A 22,448-nucleotide genomic window follows, 5' to 3' on the forward strand; every position below is an offset into this window, starting at 1 on the left:
AGGCTCATGGATTAAGCCAATTGCACTTATGACAGCCCTTTCCCTCATTTGTGAAGATGAGAATGAGCTTGCTGTAACTACAGTCATCTTATTTGCATGTTACAACCTCCACGTGAATGTATGTTGAAGTTGGTGCAGAGCAAAATAGTTTGCATGAAATAGACCAGGCATGTCCAACAGGTAGATCGTGATCTACTAGTAGATCACTGGACATCTGTGGTAGATCAGTGGCTTCCCCCAAAGAAGCTAAAAAACTTTGGCTCCCCTAAAAAAGCTCAACATCTTTGCCCTGCACCCCTAAAATGACCCGAACCTCCAAAGACAGGGCTTTCCTTCCTAAAAAAAAAGTTCAATGTTGCTTTCCTCTTCCCTAAAGAAGCTCAACAACTTTTACATGGAACCCCCCCTCCAACATGGGCCTTCCTCCTTCCTAAAAAAAAGCACAACAACTTTGGCCTGAACCCCCCAAAAAGGGGGTATATGACTCCCAGTTTTTAACTCTGTGAGTAGATCGCAGTCTCTTGGACGTTGGCCACCCCTGAAATAGACCTTACAAACTGCTGAAATTACAGAATTAGTCTGTTTTTGTTTTGTTCTCGAGTCTTCAGGAGCTGCTCCTGGTGTTTGGAACTATAAATAAAATCACTATACTAAATCAACTTCCCCCCTTTTCCTTATATTCAGAGTGAAGAGTTCCACATATATACACAGTATTGCACCAATTATCCAAGGTAGGAGTATCTTATTTTTGTGTGTGCTCTTTCCCTTTTATCATTTGAAAGGTGGCGAATAGATGTTATGACCATAATGCTTCAGACTAACATTTAATCCAAAGGGTATGCTTTACTGTTTGTGGATAATATTAGTAGGGCAAAGAGGATGAATGCTTCCTTGCCCATTAGAAAATGCAAGCAAGTAATTTTATGCTTATTTTAATTTTGTTGCATGGTAATTAGGTATTTTGAAAGTAGGATGCTAAGACTTGTTACTTGTGTGGCATGCATGCATGCCAATCACAAGTTTGTAAACTTCACATAACTTCACATAACACTCCTGTATATCTTGCACAAGAAATGCATAATGCTTGAAGTTGATCCTAAGCAGGCAGTCGCTTGTGGGACCTATCATACATATGCATCCAAATCTGTGGAATTATGTATAATGTAGGATAATGTAGTATAATGTAGGATTCTGAGAGCTGTATTGATTTGCTTTACAGGTCAGTGGCGGTACTTACTGAATGCATGAGGAACAAGTCCCTGGCCAAGTTTTTCAGAGAGAGACAAGAAGCTTTACAACATTCTCTGCCTTTAGGATCTTACCTCTTAAAACCTGTTCAGCGGATACTCAAGTATCACCTTCTTTTGCACGTACGTTGTCATTTTAAGTGTCTCCTCTTTGGATAGCCAACAGGAACTTGGCATGGGGCGGCAGTCCAGATCAGCGGTGTGTTTCACATTGGGCCCTGCAGCTGCTCTTTCAAAATTAAAGTGCCTAGTTTGAAGGAGGCCTGCTGAAGAGTGCAAATAATATAATGTGTAGCTAGGCTTTTGTGCTGCAGTCAAAAAACAAGCAAGCACAAACTTTCTGACGAAAGCTCATATGCCAGAAAGAAATACGGTAACCTAGCCTTCACCCTGACATGCTAGGCTTCTGCAGATGTAGAATTTCCAACCCTTCCTGCCCCTTTCTCCATCTTTCTCCCCTCCTGTGCTTATCAAACAGCTCCTTCCCTGATGCTGCAGCTTCTTTAGAAAACATGCAGTACAGACCTATACATATTTTCATGAAAAGAGTGCAGTGCAGTCCTGTACATCTTTACATACTGTGTTCATTGGGGCTCTTGCACTAGCTGGCGTGTTTAAAAGTGCAGTTTCAATTCCAGACAAGGGCAGCTGGTGAGGAGGGTGGGCCGGTATGAAGTCATCTAAGCCCAACAAAAAGGGTTTTTTTTTCCTTTTTTGCATGCATGCAGGCATGGTGGTGGTAGAGAAAGTACATATCTCTTCCTTTCTTTCCCATAATTTTAACAATATTTTCAGAAATCTGGTTTCTTTTTAATAGTTATCATGTGCTTTCAATTAGGAGATTATACCCGTAACTACATTTCAGAGTCCAGAAATTTTAATTTGTAGTGTCTGCCTTAGTCTAATGCTCGGATGTAATTATCAAACTGGGGTTATGTAGCCAAAAGTCGAGGCAAGAAAGCATACTGAATGACTGACTAATTTCTCTTATTGAATGTTAATAAATTCTGCTTTGATAGCTGCTACTATAATGCTCTGTTAAACCACAGAGCCTCTTGGGCTTGCCGATCAGAAGGTTGGCAGTTCGAATCCCTCTGATGGGGTGAGCTCCCATTGCTCAGTCCCAGCTCCTGCCAATCTAGCAGTTTGAAAGCACGTCAAAGTGCAAGTAGATAAATAGGTACCGCTACAGCGGGAAGGTAAACGGTGTTTCCGTGTGCTGCTCTTGTTCGCCAAAAGCAGCTTTGTCATGCTGGACACATGACCTGGAAGCTGTACGCCAGCTCCCTCGGCCAGTAAAGCGGGATGAGCGCCACAACCCCAGAGTCCGTCACGACTGGACCTAATGGTTGGGGTCCCTTTACCTTTACCGTACTATAACGCAGCAGAGTAATGCAGTTGTTCTAAGGATGCCTATATTATTTATGGCTCATGAAATCAAACACAATCCAATAGCCATTTAGGACAGCCCATCAAAGGCTCAGCAAGCCACCTATTTTTTTGCAGCTTGCTGGAGACTGCAAAAATGGCCAGAATGCCACACACCTGGTACGCCACAATACGTACCTGGTGGGCTTGATCTGTCCCAAATTGTATGTGGTTGCCAGTCTCATCCAACTTTTCTATCTCCATCCCAGTACATATAACACAGTGCCTTTACATTATCAGGATCCTGGAATCAAGAGGGGTTTGGGAAAAGGGAAAAAAGACATATACAGTGGAGATGGCTATCAGTGGGAAAATGGGGCTGAAGGAAAATCTCTCGCATGGAGGGTAAGGGGTTCTGTGCTGCATATTTTATAGACCAGGGAATTCTGCTGTAGAAACAAAAGAAGTGTGATGCAGTTGGAAGGGGCTAAGTGTCAGATTATTAACCGTAGTTTACCATCAAAACATTTTTGCAGATATCTAGGAGTTGTAAATAGTTCCCTCTTCACTGGCTTATTTTCTAGGAGATAGAAAACCACCTTGACAAGGACACTGAAGGTTACGATGTGGTTTTAGAAGCCATAGATACGATGCAGAGAGTGGCGTGGCATATTAATGACATGAAGAGGAAACATGAACATGCTGTCAGGCTGCAGGTTGACAAGTTTTCCATATTAGTAGTTTTTATCTTTCTATCTGGATTTTGGTTTATATAGATTGGGTACCAGCATCCTAAATGGCTATGGTTTTGCTTTCCTGTGCATGGTAACTATAACAACATATTTTAACATATGTTGAATTTGATCTTCCTATATTTTAAAGCATCCCACTCAACCATGGCAACTCCCAATTAATATTGTGTGATGTGTTATCTGTTACATGTGAAAGTACCTTCAAAGTGTGCTTGAGAGGTTCTTCTGAAATCTGTGTCTGTGGAATGTACAAAAGACACAATTGTGCTTGCAAGCTTTCTTTGGAGAGATCAGAACCCAAATGTAAATCTTCCTTCTCTGTCAGAAGATGAAGTTTTGCTTGTACACCCATCCAGTTTCTTTGCGGTCAGTGATTCATTTGTAGTCTTTAAAAAATGTCCACATGGCTTATGGCTGCTCAAAACATCTCACAAATGCGTATTTCCAAGTTGTGGGTCAGTTCAGACGTCATATTGGACTTCTGCTTATTTGAAGAAATCCTTTGGGTGAATCCATTCACATAAGCAATGAAACTCTTAATTTGGGTGAGCACAGATCTCATACGGTGTGGCTTCTATGATATCTGAGACTCTAATGAATATAATTTAAGTTGCTGTGGTTAAGCTTTGTGAGTTTCGGGCATACATCTTGCATTGATAATGTAACTAAAGATACTGCAAGGACTACAGATACTGCAAGGACTAATGTGAATTCAAAGAGCAACCATATGCAAACTTACAATAGGTTAACAGGAAGTATACAATTGCAGGCTGGCTGGAAAAGTAGCTAGTACTTTCCACTTCTTGTGTACTTCAAAGACCCTTTGATCACATGTGTTGTTTCTCACATCTTGCCACCATTATAAAACTAACACCCTCCCCTTCTTCCTATTCTTTTCCATATAGTGGCCCATCTATCCCTCTAACGTCCAACCTTATGGCTTGCTAAGAACTCTCTCCTTGTGCCAACCTTCTCTCATGCATCATCTCTAGGGGACCATGTAAGATAATCAGACAACAGTGCAGTGCAAATTGACTGTGTGTCATAAAATACACATCCGCCAACTCTGATATTTAGAAATACCGTGTTTCTCATATTATAAGTCATGTCTTATATTAATTTTTTCTTCAAAAAAACACGACATGGCTTATTTTTGAGGGATGTCTTATTTTTTAATAAAGTGCACGCGGGCGCTGTTTGCCGGGCTTGTCAAGCCCAGCAAGGAGCGCCCGCCGATCTTCGGTGACAGGCGGGGATGGGGGGAGAGCGGAGAACGATCTCCGCTTCTCCCCCACCCCCGCCTGTCACACAGCACAGGGCCGAAGATCGGCGGGCGCTGTTTGCCGGGCTTGTCAAGCCCAGCAAACAGCGCCCGCCGATCTTTGGTGACAGGCGGGGGTGGGGGGAGAGCGGAGCACGATCTCCGCTTCCCCCCCACCCCCCCTGTCACACAGGACAGGTCCGAAGATCGGCGGGCGCTGTTTGCCGGGCTTGTCAAGCCCAGCAAGGAGCGCCCGCCGATCTTTGGTGACAGGCGGGGGTGGGGGGAGAGCGGAGAACGATCTCCGCTTCCCCCCCACCCCCGCCTGTCACACAGGACAGGTCCGAAGATCGGCGGGCGCTGTTTGCCGGGCTTGTCAAGCCCAGCAAACAGCGCCCGCCGATCTTCGGTGACAGGCGGGGGTGGGCGGAGAGCGGAGAACGATCTCCGCTTCCCCCCCACCCCGCCTGCCACACAGCACAGGTCGGCGGGCGCTGTTTGCCGGGCTTGTCAAGCCCAGCTAGGAGCGCCCGCCGATCTTCGGTGACAGGCGGGGGTGGGCGGAGAGCGGAGAACGATCTCCGCTTCTCCCCCACCCCCGCCTGTCACACAGGACAGGTCCGAAGATCGGCAGGCGCTGTTTGCCGGGCTTGTCAAGCCCAGCAAGGAGCGCCCGCCGATCTTTGGTGACAGGTGGGGGTGGGGGGAGAGCGGAGAACGATCTCCGCTTCCCCCCCCACCCCCGCCTGTCACACAGGACAGGTCCGAAGGTCGGCGGGCGCTGTTTGCCGGGCTTGTCAAGCCCAGCAAGGAGCGCCCGCCGATCTTTGGTGACAGGCGGGGGTGGGGGGAGAGCGGAGAACGATCTCCGCTTCCCCCCCACCCCCGCCTGTCACACAGGACAGGTCCGAAGATCGGCAGGCGCTGTTTGCCGGGCTTGTCAAGCCCAGCAAACAGCGCCCGCCGATCTTCGGTGACAGGCGGGGGTGGGCGGAGAGCGGAGAACGATCTCCGCTTCCCCCCCACCCCCGCCTGTCACACAGCACAGGTCGGCGGGCGCTGTTTGCCGGGCTTGTCAAGCCCAGCTAGGAGCGCCCGCCGATCTTTGGTGACAGGCGGGGGTGGGGGGAGAGCGGAGAACGATCTCCGCTTCCCCCCCACCCCCGCCTGTCACACAGGACAGGTCCGAAGATCGGCGGGCGCTGTTTGCCGGGCTTGTCAAGCCCAGCAAGGAGCGCCCGCCGATCTTTGGTGACAGGCGGGGGTGGGGGGAGAGCGGAGAACGATCTCCGCTTCCCCCCCCACCCCCGCCTGTCACACAGGACAGGTCCGAAGATCGGCGGGCGCTGTTTGCCGGGCTTGTCAAGCCCAGCAAGGAGCGCCCGCCGATCTTTGGTGACAGGCGGGGGTGGGGGGAGAGCGGAGCACGATCTCCGCTTCCCCCCCACCCCCGCCTGTCACACAGGACAGGTCCGAAGATCGGCGGGCGCTGTTTGCCGGGCTTGTCAAGCCCAGCAAGGAGCGCCCGCCGATCTTCGGTGACAGGCGGGGGTGGGCGGAGAGCAGAGAACGATCTCCGCTTCCCCCCCCACCCCCACCTGTCACACAGGACAGGTCCGAAGATCGGCGGGCGCTGTTTGCCGGGCTTGTCAAGCCCAGCAAACAGTGCCCGCCGATCTTTGGTGACAGGCGGGGGTGGGGGGAGAGCGGAGAACGATCTCCGCTTCTCCCCCACCCCCGCCTGTCACACAGCACAGGTCGGCGGGTGCTGTTTGCCGGGCTTGTCAAGCCCAGCAAGGAGCGCCCGCCGATCTTTGGTGACAGGCGGGGGTGGGCGGAGAGCGGAGAACGATCTCCGCTTCTCCCCCACCCCCGCCTGTCACACAGCACAGGTCGGCGGGCGCTGTTTGCCGGGCTTGTCAAGCCCAGCAAGGAGCGCCCGCCGATCTTTGGTGACAGGCGGGGGTGGGGGGAGAGCGGAGAACGATCTCCGCTTCTCGCCCACCCCCGCCTGTCACACAGCACAGGGCCGAAGATCGGCGGGCGCTGTTTGCCGGGCTTGTCAAGCCCAGCTAGGAGCGCCCGCCGATCTTCGGTGACAGGCGGGGGTGGGCGGAGAGCAGAGAACGATCTCCGCTTCCCCCCCCACCCCCACCTGTCACACAGGACAGGTCCGAAGATCGGCGGGCGCTGTTTGCCGGGCTTGTCAAGCCCAGCAAACAGTGCCCGCCGATCTTTGGTGACAGGCGGGGGTGGGGGGAGAGCGGAGAACGATCTCCGCTTCCCCCCCACCCCCGCCTGTCACACAGGACAGGTCCGAAGATCGGCGGGCGCTGTTTGCCGGGCTTGTCAAGCCCAGCAAACAGCGCCCGCCGATCTTTGGTGACAGGCGGGGGTGGGGGGAGAGCGGAGAACGATCTCCGCTTCCCCCCCCCACCCCCGCCTGTCACACAGGACAGGTCCGAAGATCGGCGGGCGCTGTTTGCCGGGCTTGTCAAGCCCAGCAAGGAGCGCCCGCCGATCTTTGGTGACAGGCGGGGGTGGGGGGAGAGCGGAGAACGATCTCCGCTTCCCCCCACCCCTGCCTGTCACACAGCACAGGTCCGAAGATCGGCGGGCGCTGTTTGCCGGGCTTGTCAAGCCCAGCAAGGAGCGCCCTCCGATCTTCGGCTCTGTCCCCCGATGCGCGACGGCTCGGGGAAGCAGGCAGGGAGCTCCTGCTGGGTCCCGCGCCTTCGCCTCTCGCTCGGTCGGGGCTACACGACATGGCTTATTTTCGGGGTATGTCTTATTTTTCACCAACCCTTAGAAATCCTGTCATGGCTTATTTTTTGGGGATGCCTTAAAATATGAGAAACACGGTAGATTTCTGTTTGCCTGTCATATGACAAATGCCTGTATGCTGCAACGTACCATGAGACAGCTGTAGTATTTCTGTTCATGTAGAACAGGAGAGGCAAACTCTGCCCGGGGACCTGATCCACGCAAATGATCATAAGCTGCATTAGGGTTCTGAAACCACATGGAGGCCTGCCAGTTTTGGGGTTGGGGGCTTTGCAGCAGTGACTGCATCACAATTCCTGTTGTGGTCCTGCTGCCATTTCTGCTGCCCTGAGCTCTTCCTGTATGTGTGGTGGTGCGTATATGTGTATGAGGGAGAGCAAATGTGAAATGGTTATGCCCACTTTGGCCATGCCCACTGCTAGGGTGTGGTCCTTGGAAGGTATGTCTACAGAGAATGTGGCCCTTGGTTGGCCATCCCTGATGTAGAAGCAATGCTTTTTCACACTGTTGACTAGAGAAGGGGAACATGATAGCGGCTTCATTACACAGCACTTGCCATGTGATATTTCCCAATGTTGTGTTTTAATCTCCTCCCCTTTTTTAGGAGATACAAAGCTTACTCACTAACTGGAAGGGACCGGACCTTGCTAGTTACGGCGAGTTGGTTTTGGAAGGAACATTCCGCATCCAGAGAGCCAAAAATGAGCGCACTCTGTTCCTCTTTGACAAGCTGCTGCTCATTACGAAGAAGCGGGAAGAGACTTTCACCTACAAAGCTCATATCTTGGTAGGTCTGTTTGTACTTGCAGGAGGAGGTTAAGGGAACAAGCAGCCCAAGGGCTGCAAAGGGGAGGAAATGGTCTATTTCAAAATGTCCAAAATATAAATGCCCATTCTGTGCACAAGATCTTCCCCTGACAAGCCTTTCTCTCTGTTGCAGTGTGGCAATCTCATGCTAGTGGAAGTCATACCAAAGGAGCCTCTGAGCTTCAGTGTCTTCCATTACAAAAATCCCAAGATGCAACATACTGTTCAGGTATTTAAAAGCCATAACATGCTGAATGCATTCTTAAACATGTTATTAAGGATATAATTTTCCTGACAGGTATCCTATGTATTGTAACTGAAGTTTGCACCACATAGATAGTACTCCACTTCCAGATTTGTGCAGGAAAACCGGGTCCTATTTCCTATGATCTCATTCTATCCAATTGGCCCCTTCCTTCTGGAAGGGGCCAATTGGATAGAATTGCAGGGGATTGGCCTAGAGGTCCTTTCCAAATCTGTGATTCTGTGATCATCCCACAGTCGTATTCTCAAACTCTGCTTCCAACTCCACCCCTCAGGTTTCTCTCCTCCTCTGGACTTCTCAAGACAGCAAAACAGCTGATGTATAGATGTAATTATGGATAATAAAGCATGTAATTATTTTTTAAAAAAAAGTGTCCCCGGGTTCATTGAAAAAATCTGGTAACCATACTCTAGCTATAACTTCTTGCATTCTTGCAACTTGTAACAGGCCAAATCACAGCAAGATAAGCGCCTTTGGATTCTTCACTTGAAGAGATTAATTCTTGAAAACCACCCTGCCAAAATCCCAGCTAAGGTAAAATATTAGCAACTGCCTTGTTTGTATGTATGTATGTATGTATGTTTGTTTGTTTGTTGTTGTTGTTGTTGTTGTTGTTGTTGTTGTTGTTATACCGCTCTATATATGGAGGTCTCAGGGCAGTTCACAAAACAAAATCAAAATATAAAACCACAAAATATGTAATCAAAATAAAAACAACAACCCGATAACCCCACCAAGATAATTTTTTTAAGGGCATAGGATGTCTATCAAATCAACCAAAGGCCTGGTTAAACTTTTTTGCCTGGTGCCTTTTTAAGAGTGTGTATATGTTAAAAATAAAATATTTGTATGTTAGTCCTCTGTGATAGATCCATCTGGGTAGCCACATTATGATAAACAGCACATGAATTGCATCCCACCAAGTTCACTTGAATCAGGGCAATTTTGAAACCAATGTTGCCTTTCAGGTTTTAGAAGCGTTGGCGTGGTGGTGCACCAGCCAAGGACCCAGTCTGGGGGAAGGACCATTGCTGACCTGAGGTGTTAAGCAAGTTCATATAGTTTATGCACAATATTTGTTTTTTGTTTTTTCAGGCCAAGCAAGCAATTCTTGAAATGGATGCTATCTGTAAGTATATTTGCATATAACTATTCATTTGCATTTTAATTTTTTTTAAATTAAAAAACTCGGGGAAATATTTAGTAGACAACTGGATGTATTAATCTTAGCTGTCACAATGTTTTCTGGTTCCGGCTCAGAGCTTTTGAATAAGAACGTGGGTGAGACTTTTAGATACTTTTCCTCTCGTACAATTTCAGTAAGGTAGATACACTAGCCACAAAGTCACTGGGTAGCCTTCCATGTGTCACAGTGTCTAAACTCAAATCTCTAACATGAGAATAATATTGCTGGCCTATTTTACAGAACTCTTGTAAGGATTACTGAGAATGTACATGACGCACGCTCAGGAAAAGTTGCTGCTACCGTGTTTCTCATATTATAAGACATGTCTTATATTTATTTTTTCCTCAAAAAAACACACTATGGCTTATTTTCAAGGGATGTCTTATTTTTTTCTCCTTCTCCTGCCGCGGCCGGCATTGCTGCTGCGCCTATCACTATGTCTTATTTTCGGGGTATGGCTTATATTCCTTGAATGCTTAAAAATCCTGCTATGGCTTATTTTATGGGTATGTCTTAAAATATGAGAAACAGGGTACCACCACTGTTTACAGGACCCGTAACGGAGAATCTTTGCTAGTAGCAGTTAATTAAATATTTTCAGACACGGCTGCAGAACAGCAATAGTGTTTGGATGATTGGTGCTGCCGGTGAGCCCCAGTGGGATTGACTCTGCTAGGCAGTTCCCCATTGGCTGATTGTTGGTTACAGCAAGTCCCTTTGAAATCACGCTATCAGTGTCAGTCACCTGACCTTTGAAGTTGTCACCTGACTTCGTAAGGAATTTCAGTAAGATTATATGACCTATTAGTTTTTGAACTTTATTAAGAACTAGCAAAATTATATGATACGCAATGCTCTACATCCATGTGTATTTATGAAGAGCTTTTACACTCCTTGTTGGGGAGAATTCTACAAGGTGAGGCAGTTTCTCCCTCCAGCATAGAGCTAAGCCATCCCAGTTTTAGGGCTGTAACTGGTTTTGGCCCCTTCATGGATCACTACCTTGTCGTGGCGAGGGGGCTTGAATAACTCCAGGAAGCTATGAGCTATGCCATGCAGGGACACCCAACACGGACAGGTCATAGCCAAGAGTTTAGACTAAATGTGATCCACCTGGAGAAGGAACTGGGAAACCACTCCAGTATTTTTCCAAGAAAACTCCATGGACATAAAAAAGGAGCAGCTTTGAGAAGAAAGTGATGAACTATGCTGTCTTTTCAATTCATTTTTAATATCACCCTTCCAAGGGACTGTTATTATGCATGCAGAATGTCTTCTCCAAAATTGTGTGTGGAGCGAAAGACATTTACATAGCTTGTATGTTGGTAGCCATGGAGGCAGTGGTAGAAATGGAGGCAGTGAGAGATTTTACTTTCTTGGGCTCCTTGATCACTGCAGATGGTGACAGCAGTCACGAAATTAAAAGACGCCTGCTTCTTGGGAGAAAAGCAATGACAAACGTAGAAAGCATCTTAAAAAGCAGAGACATCACCTTGCCGACAAAGGTCCGTATAGTTAAAGCTATGGTTTTCCCAGTAGTGATGTATGGAAGTGAGAGCTGGACCATAAAGAAGGCTGATCGCCAAAGAATTGATGCTTTTGAATTATGGTGCTGGAGGAGACTCTTGAGAGTCCCATGGACTGCAAGAAGATCAAACCTATCCATTCTTAAGGAAATCAGCCCTGAGTGCTCCCTGGAAGGACAGATCGTGAAGCTGAGGCTCCAATACTTTGGCCACCTCATGAGAAGAGAAGAATCCTTGGAAAAGACCTCGATGTTGGGAAAGATTGAGGGCATTAGGAGAAGGGGACGACAGAGGACGAGATGGTTGGACAGTGTTCTCAAAGCTACGAACATGAGTTTGACCAAACTGCGGGAGGCAGTAGAAGACAGGAGTGCCTGGCGTGCTATGGTCCATGGGGTCACGAAGAGTCGGACATGACTAAACAACAACATGTTGGTAGCCAAGACATTTCCCAAGCACCCCTCTCAAAGCAATTCACTAATATGAAATAAAACTGAAAAGTATCTGTCAGAGGTTCTTGTGGCTACTCTTGAGTAACGACGCTCCACACCTCCTTGTCTTTAAGGTGTTTTTATTGTGCATATTATTTACAGTGCAAAGAATCTGGAAAACATGTCTGCTTAGTCCGAGTCAGAACCTCGCAATGGCTTCTTCCTGTTTCGCGCCCAACATAACAGCTTGGGAACCCCAAAGCGCCTCCCTCTCGCCCTCCGGTGTGCCGTGCGCCTCAATTCAGGTGTCGGGGGGGGGCGTCCTTCTGACTGCTCTCCAGTGGCCAATCCCGTCATTTCCTCCCCAGCTGCTTCCTTCTCTACTTGGTGTTGAGGCTCTCGCATGCTGTCAGAGCTTCTCACCTCCCTCTCTACTTCCTGATTCCTGTAATCTGATCCACTACTGGACTTGCTGCTCTGCGAAAAGCTCAACCTGATGGGGGGCGCTGTTCTCTATAAGCCCTCCCCCTTACAGTATCCTTGGGAACAATTGGGGCATTCTCAAATTGTTCCTAGGTGACTGCAGCCCAGGCATAGGCAAACTTGGCCCTCCAGATGTTTTTGGACTACAATTCCCATCATCCCTCACCACTGGTTCTGTTAGCTAGGGGTGATGGGAGTTGTAGTCCCAAAACATCTGGAGGGCCGAGTTTGCCTATGCCTGCTCCAGCCTTTAAAACCAAGCCTGCTTCTCTCTGCATTGTCCTATTCTAGGTTTTGTTTGTTAGTTGCACTTCACTGTCATGAAGCTTTGAGAAATGTAATGCTCTAATCTTAAAGTCTTCTCCAAGAGCTCACCTGATGTACATACATATTGTTTCTCTAATTTCTTTATAGATCACCCAGGATTCCATTATAGCCCAGAAGGAGAAATGAAAGCATCGAGTAATTCTAAAGAAGGAATCGCCCCACAGAGGGTGAGAAGGAAGTCAGGTAATAAAATATTTTATTGTGATTTCCTATATGAACCTTCTTTTACAGTCAGGTCATCCGAAATATCCTTGTACTTCCTGGTCCCCCACCATCAGAAAAGTGGTGAGTTGTGCTGTGCCTTTTCAATAGCAGCACCAAGCCCTATGGAAGAGGTAAGGAAACTGTGGTCCTCCAGATGTTAGCAAACTACAACACCCATCATTCCTGACCATTGGCCATGCTGGCTGGAGCTTATGGGAGTTGAAGTTCAACAACGTCTGGAGGCCACATGTTCTCCATCCCTGGTGTAAGCCCTGTTTTGAGAACTTATTTGCCTGGCACTGACTAACACATATAATTTGGTGTAAAACCAAAGTCCAAAGCAGTCCACTAAGTTTTTCTCGGGTGTTACTGTTTCTCTTTTGGCTGTTGTTGGTTGTAAGGTAAAGGTAAAGGGACCCCTGACCGTTTGGTCCAGTTGCGGACAACTCTGGGATTGTGGCACTCATCTCGCTTTACTGGCCGAGGGAGCTGGCGTAAAGCTTCCTGGTCATGTGGCCAGCATGACTAAGCCGCTTCTGGCAAACCAGAGCAGCGCACAGAAACATTGTTTACCTTCCCGCTGGAGCAGTACCTATTTATCTACTTGCACTTTGACGTGCTTTCAAACTGCTAAGTTGGCAGGAGCTGGGACCGAGCAACGGGAGCTCACCCTGTCACGGGGATTCAAACCGCCGACCTTCTGATCAGCAAGCCCAAGGGGCTAAGTGGTTTAACCCACAGCGCCACCTGCGTCCCTGTTGTTGGTTATAGTTGGGATTATTTAGGATACTTTTTATAATATCTTTTAAATCAGGAGACAGCATAAACATTTTAAACAAAAGCACATGTGTTTTTCCCGCAGAACCTTCATCCAGAGCCCATAAAATCATAAAGCCAAGTGGTGAGTTACAGTGTGTCCTGTAGGTGATATTATGCATTAAGTATTACAAATCATATGGCACCTTTGACTGTTTGATTAAGTATATGCAAATAAAAAAAAAACCTGTTGTCCTGGGGAGGAGTTGAGTCGTGTTCAGTCTCTTGTCAGGAGAGAAATGTCAGATTTGTCAAATATCTGACACACAAAAAGAGCAACCTTCAAAAACCAGCAGGCAAACCTTTCAGTTTTGAATGGCAGGGGGAGTCTTTCACATGGGAGAAATTTATTACAAAAATGTTCAAGCATGCTTGCCTCTTATCTATTGATGGGGCCCATGTTAAACGCAGTAGTTTGGTTTATAACTTCCATTTTAAAGTCAACTGGTGTTTTAGACTTAAACCTGTTTTCCACAAATGCGGAACATACCGTAATATTTTTACTAAGTGATACTTAAGATTGTTTTGTTTTTGTTTTCCACCAATAATTTCAGAAATGGATCCAGACATGAAAAAGGTAAGCCATATCATTCTCCGCACCCCCAGTGGCTTGAAAGTTATTTTCGAAAAAGTTAGATTTGAAGTACTAAATACTTCTTATAACTTTAGAACAGTTTGTTTTCCTTTTTCCACTTATGATTGTTATCCATGCCTGCCACCTAGTGGCTGTCATGGTCTTCCCCTTCTCTACCTCCAGTTGTGCACAAATGCAAACAATAATGTTGGCATACAGCATTTTATGCCTGAGGCAGGAAATCTGAATATTCCCCCACCTTTACAAACCATAACATGCAAACAATCCACCTGGAGGTTCTCCTGTGCAGTCATCATTGACATGAATAGAGCTATGCAATAACATGATCAAATATGTGCCATGCGTCAAACATGTCTGTCTCCCGTTTTGCCCCCCTCAATGGTATCCCAGCTCTGTTACCCTTTGGGTGTCATGGTAGGGCAGTTTTGGAACATAACAAAGGGTGGGGAAAGAGACCAGAGAGTCTAAGTAGTGCTGCCTACCACATACTCTCTTGATGCCTCTAATCCAGAAATTGGCCACCTATGGTTCTCCATATGTTGTTGGACTACAACTCCCAGCATTCTTGACCATTTGCTGTGGCTGATGGGAACAAGAGCCCAACAACATCTGGAAGATAGCAATACCCCCACTTCTGCACTAAACTTGTGGTCATTTCACTTCCCTTTTGCTGCTCCGTGTTTTGATATTAATCCACATACATTTCCTATACATCGGTGTGTGTCTACTACCGAGCAATAAAAGCTATGTGAGAGATGATTTAAAAAGAGACCAAATACATGGTGTGTGGTTTGTGCACATTTATATATGCATATATTTGCATGTTTATGTATATGTGTGTGTGTGTGTGTGTTTGAATGTGTTACACACCCACATGAGCATAGCTGCTGACCTAAATATAGCTTTAAACTGATAAGGATGGGACCTGGTGCTTCATATAAATATGTATTTTCCCTCCAAGCGGATCAGTATTGAAGGAACCCTGCTATCTCAGGCTGAAGCCCTCCTCAGTCCTAGGAAAAAGTTTTCACTGAATCACAAAGGACTGGACTCCAATGAAGTGGCCTATAGTAGCGACCAAGAGGATAATGCCCTCACTGGTGTTATGGATCAGACTGATGCTGACGACGAGGAAGAGGCTGAACAGGTAGCCAACTTGCTTTGTGAAATGGAAAGAGGAACAGTACGGTGTGTGTCAGATATGGGTACATAAAGGATGAGAATTACTGGTGCTTGAAGGATTGATTTCTGTTATTTCCAATGTGAACCTACCTGATCCACACTTCCCAGATTGCATGTGTATATTTATACAAAATATACACTTCTGTATATTTGTACAAAATTTTTTTTGCATGATTATTATTTTAAAATAATATTATTTTGAAAAATAGTAATAATTCATTGCATTTTTTATGGAAATTTCTAGAGGCCAAGGGCCATTCTTCTTTTCCCTGTCTGTGCTCTGGCAGGCTTTCTGAGCTTGTAACAAGACTTGCATATATTCCTAGCCGTTGTCCATTTATTTGAAAGGAAAATACCACCACCCAAATACCACCTACATTCATGAAATGTAGGCTTTCAGAATGATGGCATCACAGCTACCATATCAATCAGAAAGCAATTCCAGAATACTCTTCCTGGGGCCCACCATCTACCCTGCAACAAGCAAAATATATGTCCTTTGTCACAAACATTTTGTGTTAGCGCACTGCCTTTTGCTGACCTCTGTCAGCTTAGGAGGCCCCACCAGAGAGTCCTTTCCACTGTAATAATGCAATATCTTGTTGAACACTTGACATTTCTGAGACTTGGCTTTGGCTCAAGGCCTTTCTGTGTAAAGGACTATGTGTCATCTGTAACCCTTCTGTTTTCTGCAGACCACACAACAAAATTCCCAGCAGAAACCAAAAGGAGGCCGTAAAAGGTTAAACAGTCAAGTTGCTGAAAATTTTGAGAAACGAAGAAGTGTGAATCTCAGTAAATGTGAAATTCAGGTACAGTCGTTATGGAAAAGGGGTTTTATAATTTGTCAACTTAATGTATTAAGTGGTGCAAAATAAAATGTCTCCTTTTGCAGGCGTTTCAAAGGAGGTTTTAAGGAGAGAAACATTCAAATTTTGCTTTTAAAAAGCCAGGAAAATAATGCAGTGCACCCCTATCCCTGGTTTCTTGAGAGTAAATCCCACTGACTGTGTTCAAAGGGACTTACTCATTTGTGCAAGCCTAAGGAACCCAGAGGCTCCTGGGTGTTCTGAACCATCTGGAGGGGCCTGCAGACAAATGCTTGTAAATGGCTAGGGTATAGGAGAGGCAGAATGGATGGTTGATGAATGGAGTATGTGTTTGTGCATGGGGTTTGTGTAAGAGATGAATGGATGCTGAAGGGGGGATGATTAAAGGCAGAAAGAGAAGGAAAAGAGGTGGCCCCACCCACTTTTTGTATTTGTTCTGTCCAACACCAATATGTAGCACCTAGCTAGTTTCCCTCAAGGGAATGAGACTTCAACTTCAGTAAAGGGTGCCCTCCTCTTATATGTGATTATGATTCTGCATATTAGTTAGATCATAGACTAATAGTGTGCTCTGTTTCAAAACTTCATAGAATGCAAAGGAGCCTGCAAATGAAGCACCTTCCCAGGTCAACGCAAAGCTTTCCTTTTCCTGCAGTGGAGGTGGTCATCCATCTCGGCAGTTTGCACCGCAAAACAGCTCATTTATGGCAAATATTTTGGGTAGAACAGATGCGGTGAGAAACATCTGGACAGACCACCAGATTCGGCAAGCCCTGTTCCCAAGCAGACGCCCCCCGCAAGAGAACACAGAGGATGAAGATGATTATCAGATGTTTGTACCGTCAGAATCAACGTCCAACTTGGTTTCCATCGCCTGTGAAGAGAGAGGGCCTTCAGGCCGCCCTTGCAGCTGGCACGTAGGACTAGCTCATCAGAGGGACATTTCTAGTTCTAACTCTCATAGAATTGTGAGGCGGGCCAGCAGTGCTGGGGAAAGTAAAACTTCTCCGTCTGGTTCAAGATACAGAAAAAATGACCTTGGTCTGAATGCTACTTGGAATGAAATAAAAAGTTCCAGGAGTGACATGGACAATCTGCAGGTATACCTAGAATCTTCAGAAGAACTTACTATTGATGACATAGATCATGTCTATGACAATATAAGTTTTGAAGATTTGAAACTAATGGGCCTCACTCGGAGGGAAGCGTCTGACCGTGCTCCACAAGGGTCAGCTAGAGACTCACTCTATGAGGCTCAAGACCAAGACATTGCTTTCAATAAAAGGCAGGCACCTCAAAGCAGGACCTCTATTTCTACCAGCAGAAATGAAACTACTCCCAGGAGAGGAACTCCACCTGTAAGCTCTCATGATCTAAGGATCAGTGAGGAAAATATCTATGATACCATAGTCCTCCCAGAGCAATCAGTGACAAATTTCAAATGTGATCGCCTTAGGTGTACCAAAAAGAGGAGTTTTCTGGGTCTGGAAACAGATTTTGCATGCTGTGACCACCTGCGACAGTTTGTTTCTGAAGAAAGCCTCCATTTCAGTGAAGATGAAAATCCCTATCATTGTGTTCCATTAGATCATGATTATTTGAGCTTAGTGGATAGCTCATCAAACTCTGATTCACACTCTCACAAATCTGCTGCGGACAAATTATCTGAGGAAGTGGATGAAATCTGGAATGACCTGGAGAATTACATCAAGAAGAATGAGGAAAAGACGAGAGACCATGTCCTTGCAGCTTTTCCTGTCTGCAAAGATGACATAGACAACAACACTCCTACTAGAACTACTTGTGAGTTAAATAAAGATGTGGGATATTCACTCCCCCCTCTCTCATTGCCAGAAACACCTGTTTTCCCAAAAGCTTTGCCCAACAAAGTTGCCAGGTTGAGTGAAGCCAACCTCAGATTCGAGGAGGAAGCATCACTATGTAAGGAAACACCATGTAGAGCAAATTCCTTGACGAGTCTCAACAGATCTTCCCTCTCCAATGAGAGAGCTTTTGTAGATAGTCTTTATGAAACTGCCAGTAGTATTCTGTGCAGTGCAAATGCAGAAAGTACTGACAATGAACTGGATTCTGTGGATAAAACAAAGAACCGGGTTTTCACAATGGCCAGACAGTACAGCCAAAAAATTAAGAAGGCAAACCAGCTTTTGAAAGTAAAAAGCCCAGAACAAGAGCAACTTCTGAGCCGGCAACATAAATCAAGGCACAAGGACTTAGCAGCCATTTTGGAAGAGAAGAAACAAGGAGGCCCTGCCATTGGTATGCTGACAATGTTGTTGTTTTAAACCATTCTTACACTGAATACTTTGAATGCCTGTACCTTTGGAGGAGGTGCACACAGGTAACTTAGCAGCCTTTTACAGAGAAACCCCTATTTTGTGGACAGTGTAGGTGTGGGCCTGGTGGAGGCCAACATATACAACCCCACACTCTCCCTCTGTGATCTTAATTGTATAGTAGTAAAAGGTAAATGTAAAGGGAGTCCTGACCGTTAGGTCCAGTTGCGGGCAACTCTGGGGTTGTGGTGCTCATCTCACTTTACTGGCCGAGGGAGCCAGCGTACAGTCCAGGTCATGTGGCCAGCATGACTAAGCTGCTTCTGGCGAACCAGAGCAGCACACGGAAACACCATTTACCTTCCCGCTGGAGCAGTACCTATTTATCTACTTGCACTGTGTGCTTTCGAACTGCTAGGTTAGCAGGAGCAGGGACCGAGCAACAGGAGCTCACCACATTGCAGGGATTCAAAATGCCGTGTATAGTAGTAATAACATCCAAATAAGGCTCTAATAGAGTGGGGAATGTAGCTAAGGCTACAATCGTATGCATGCTGACTTGTCAGTAAGACCTATTAGAATCAACAGGACTTATTAAAAAGATGCGTCCTTACTACGCTATAAATTTAACTCCCATGTTACAGCCTTTTAATAATGTGCAATGCAACTTTGTTTTGACCATTGTGTCCTCTGTCACACTTTTCTTTAGGTGCCAGAATTGCTGAATATTCCCAGCTCTACGATCAGATTGTTTTTCGGGAAACCTCACCCCAAAAGACCAGTTCTCAAGACCCATCAAACATAAGGTATTCCTCACCAGTGTCAACATCTCAGTTAGCTGCGGAATGCTTCAGAGCAGAAGACTGGTTGCACTCAACATACAGTAATGTGGAACTCTCAGATTTCTCTCCCTGGTCGGAAGTCCCACACCTGAAGGGCAGAAGCTCCCCTTCGGAAATGAGTGCAAAGCAGAGACAGTTGCCAGCGGCCTGCTCAGTGCCTTCCCTTCAGACTCCTCTTCGCCCGCACATTCCTGCACAAAGGTGGAGCGCAATTATAAGTCAGCCTAACAAAGAGAACTTGCACCACAGTCAGGTTTTTAACTCTTTAGGAAGACGGGAAAACAATGCAAAGTCACAGATATATAGCAGGTCACAATCATCTTCCTCTATTGTGGCCAGCAAGTCTGGGGATTCAATAAATTATCCACATGAAATGGACAAGAAGCAGCTGCATTCAGACAGGAACTTTCTCTCTGAACACTATAAAGAATCTGTGCCAGGTGCCACCCCAGGACTTGCAGCATGTGATGGAGCAAAGCAGAGCCTCGAGAATTGCTCCGAAATGATTCTGCAGGATTCTCAAAAAATTCTTAGAGTTAACAGAAACTTGCTCTCAAATGCACAAATAGCTACCCAGAACTATTTTTCTAACTTTAAAGACACTGATGATGGAGAAGGGGATGATGATGACTATGTTGAAATAAAATCTGAAGATGAGGGCTCCGATTTAGAGAGTTTCTACAACCAAACAAAACTCTCGGATCCAAACATAAATGTACATTGCGCTGCTTCAGAAACTTGTAGTGACAAAAATATGCCCCTGACTCCTGCTAAGGCATCAGACTCTTTCCTGGCCACATGTAGTGATTCAGATAAATTGAATGATTACCTATGGAGGGTACCATCTCCTAATCAGCAGAACATTGTCCAGTCCTTAAGGGAAAAATTTCAGTGTCTTAGCTCAAGCAGCTTTGCTTGATTTTTATTTTATTTTATTCCTAACATTATGCCTTAATGCTGACAAAGTTATAATAGGGCTGCCTGAACTGTTAGTGTACATTGTAGTGTGTATATTTTAACTATCATGTAGTGAGAAATTTAAAGTGACTAGTTTTGCACTGTCAAGTTATTGACTGGCTTTACGTCGCAGGCAGATTTCTGGCTAGCTTTTCCTTGCATCCTATGCTGAAATCATGGCAATGATTTTATGAGAGCCAGTCATGTAGGCCAGAATTCTGAATTTGTTCTAGGAATGGCATTAATGCTGAAAAGCCGGGAGGCAGGGGAGACTGGCATATTATGTGAAATGTGCAGTGAAATATCAGTGAAATATAAAGAAAGAGTACTCTCAGGTTTACTTGCTTAAAGGACTGCACATATATTTTCATCAAGTGAGGTATGAAATACTGTGATTGGACTGAAGCTTATTGTTGTATTGTCACTTAACTCCAATAGCATTAAGATTCCCTCCTTACGTTTCCGCAGCCCACTTTTCCAAGTAGGTTTGATGAATAAAATGTGCACTTGTGGTACAGACCAAAATGGAATCTGGGGGATCAAGCAGGAAAGCACCTTTCTCCAATTCAAGCCTGCAGGGTAGCTGGAACTCCCTGCTTTGGAAACAATTCCCTGACACTGGTAATTCAAACCTATACATTACAGTGCTGAACACAAACTAGAGATGGTTCAGGCCCATTTAGCTTAAAGGGATCCCCCTCCCCCATTTGTTTTAAGTTGGTATCCTTTTATTTCAATACACTACATTCCTTTTTTTTTCCTTTTGAGATCATGTTGTCTCCCTTTTATCACATGAAAGTAGTAAGTAGCCCTAAGCAGGTGTTTAGTACCCATAAATCCCAAACCTCACAAGCCGTTATCGCCATCTAAATACTGACACACATCCGGCCATGTCTTGGCATCCATCTGAATAGGTCTATCTGTATGCAGGTATGGCTCCCTCCACAGAGCTGATTGATAGCTGTTCCTGGGGCAGGAGCTGTTCACTTGCACATCCATGCTCACATAGCCCAATCTTTTAGGCTGATGCTTATCACACATGGGCTGGGAGAACATGAAAGGCACCCATGTCTGTACTTTCTCAATTACCCCTTCACAGATTTAGTACGAGCAGGTACCAAATACCTGAACAGAGTTGACTCTTACTGTTTATGCTGCTGTGTATTATTAGTCTGTCGTCTTATTTTTTGCATAGCTTTAGCCTGGAAGCAGTAGCGTTTTTACTTGAAAAGAAATGTGTGCAAACACTCAATGCTTAACCAGTTTTCAGATGAAGGACATATAACAGTGATATAAATGAAACTGAAATGCATTTTGCCAAGGATGGGAGTTCTCTCTTTTCCACTTAAAAGCACTCTACTTTGCTCTAGCACAAGGCCCAGTAGCCCTCATACATTTTAAAATTTCAACAAGTTTCTTTTACAGGCTTTTTTTTTTTTTTGACAAAATCCTGCAAGTGATGAGTGTATATTCCGTTCTACAAAAACAGATATTGAAAGCTTTGTGGTTTCTGAATTTATCTGAACTTCATGCAACAAATGCTTTTTAATTTTTGAAATACTACTTCAAGAATGTTGGGGTTTTATTTCTGGTTTACCATGATCTCAAAATTTCTTATACGTACACAAGTTTGTCCCGCTTTCATAGAAGAGCTGACTGCAATTCAACCTATGTCTAGAAAAATAGATTATGACTAATGTAAGTAAACATTAAATTAGCAAACTTCAATTTTTATTTAATTAAAATGTAAAATAATGTAAATAGTAAAAGAAATTAATTTGAGTGCATTAAAAATAGGCACATTTAGGTTCCTTTGTAACGACAGAGGAATTCTGTTAATCTGATAAAATAATGAGATATATGCTCAATGAAACACATAGATTTGTAAGAAACAAACAATATGTTTGGGGTACTTTTTACTTTGCTGGTAGAAAAACAAACAGCTGAATTCACAAGTAGTTGAGCTCTGGAAAATGTTTCCATAAAAACAAGGGCAATACTGGTTTTCAATTCTCAAATGAGCTGCCAACCTAGTACAGTATCTAGTTCGTGCTTTGTAGGGAGCTTCACTTACGCTGTCTAACATCTTCAATTGCCATTTCCCCAAAAATACCAGTTAGAAAGAAAACTACTCCCAACAAAAAAAGCAAATCTAGATTTTATAAATACTACAGTTCCTCATGCAAAACTTATGTAGCCAAAGTAGCAAAAGAATACCATTGTTAACGTGGTTTGAACTTGGTAAATGAACAGTTGGAAAGACCATGCATTTTTTTTCCTGGTCACTA

General features: G+C 45.2%; 1 protein-coding gene across 4 annotated transcripts in view; it reads left to right on the top strand.

Moving 5' to 3' along the window:
* PLEKHG1 (pleckstrin homology and RhoGEF domain containing G1) overlaps window positions 1–21,601 on the top strand; it is a 108,758-nt gene extending 87,157 nt beyond the window's left edge. For all 4 annotated transcript variants that reach the window (XM_088666269.1, XM_088666268.1, XM_088666271.1 and 1 more), the window contains 14 exons: window positions 685–731; window positions 1,220–1,370; window positions 3,200–3,331; window positions 8,017–8,199; window positions 8,353–8,448; window positions 8,932–9,018; window positions 9,580–9,613; window positions 12,525–12,620; window positions 13,504–13,542; window positions 14,012–14,034; window positions 15,014–15,199; window positions 15,930–16,046; window positions 16,655–18,344; window positions 19,071–21,601. In XM_088666269.1, coding sequence (XP_088522395.1) covers window positions 685–731; window positions 1,220–1,370; window positions 3,200–3,331; window positions 8,017–8,199; window positions 8,353–8,448; window positions 8,932–9,018; window positions 9,580–9,613; window positions 12,525–12,620; window positions 13,504–13,542; window positions 14,012–14,034; window positions 15,014–15,199; window positions 15,930–16,046; window positions 16,655–18,344; window positions 19,071–20,122 — 3,933 coding nt within the window. In that variant the 3' untranslated portion in view covers window positions 20,123–21,601. The remainder of the gene's footprint in view (window positions 1–684; window positions 732–1,219; window positions 1,371–3,199; window positions 3,332–8,016; window positions 8,200–8,352; window positions 8,449–8,931; window positions 9,019–9,579; window positions 9,614–12,524; window positions 12,621–13,503; window positions 13,543–14,011; window positions 14,035–15,013; window positions 15,200–15,929; window positions 16,047–16,654; window positions 18,345–19,070) is intronic.
* The last annotated feature ends 847 nt before the right edge of the window (window positions 21,602–22,448 follow it).

This window comes from Zootoca vivipara, chromosome 3, assembly GCF_965207765.1.
Source record: "Zootoca vivipara chromosome 3, rZooViv2.hap1.1, whole genome shotgun sequence".
In the NCBI taxonomy this organism is placed as follows: domain Eukaryota; kingdom Metazoa; phylum Chordata; class Lepidosauria; order Squamata; family Lacertidae; genus Zootoca; species Zootoca vivipara.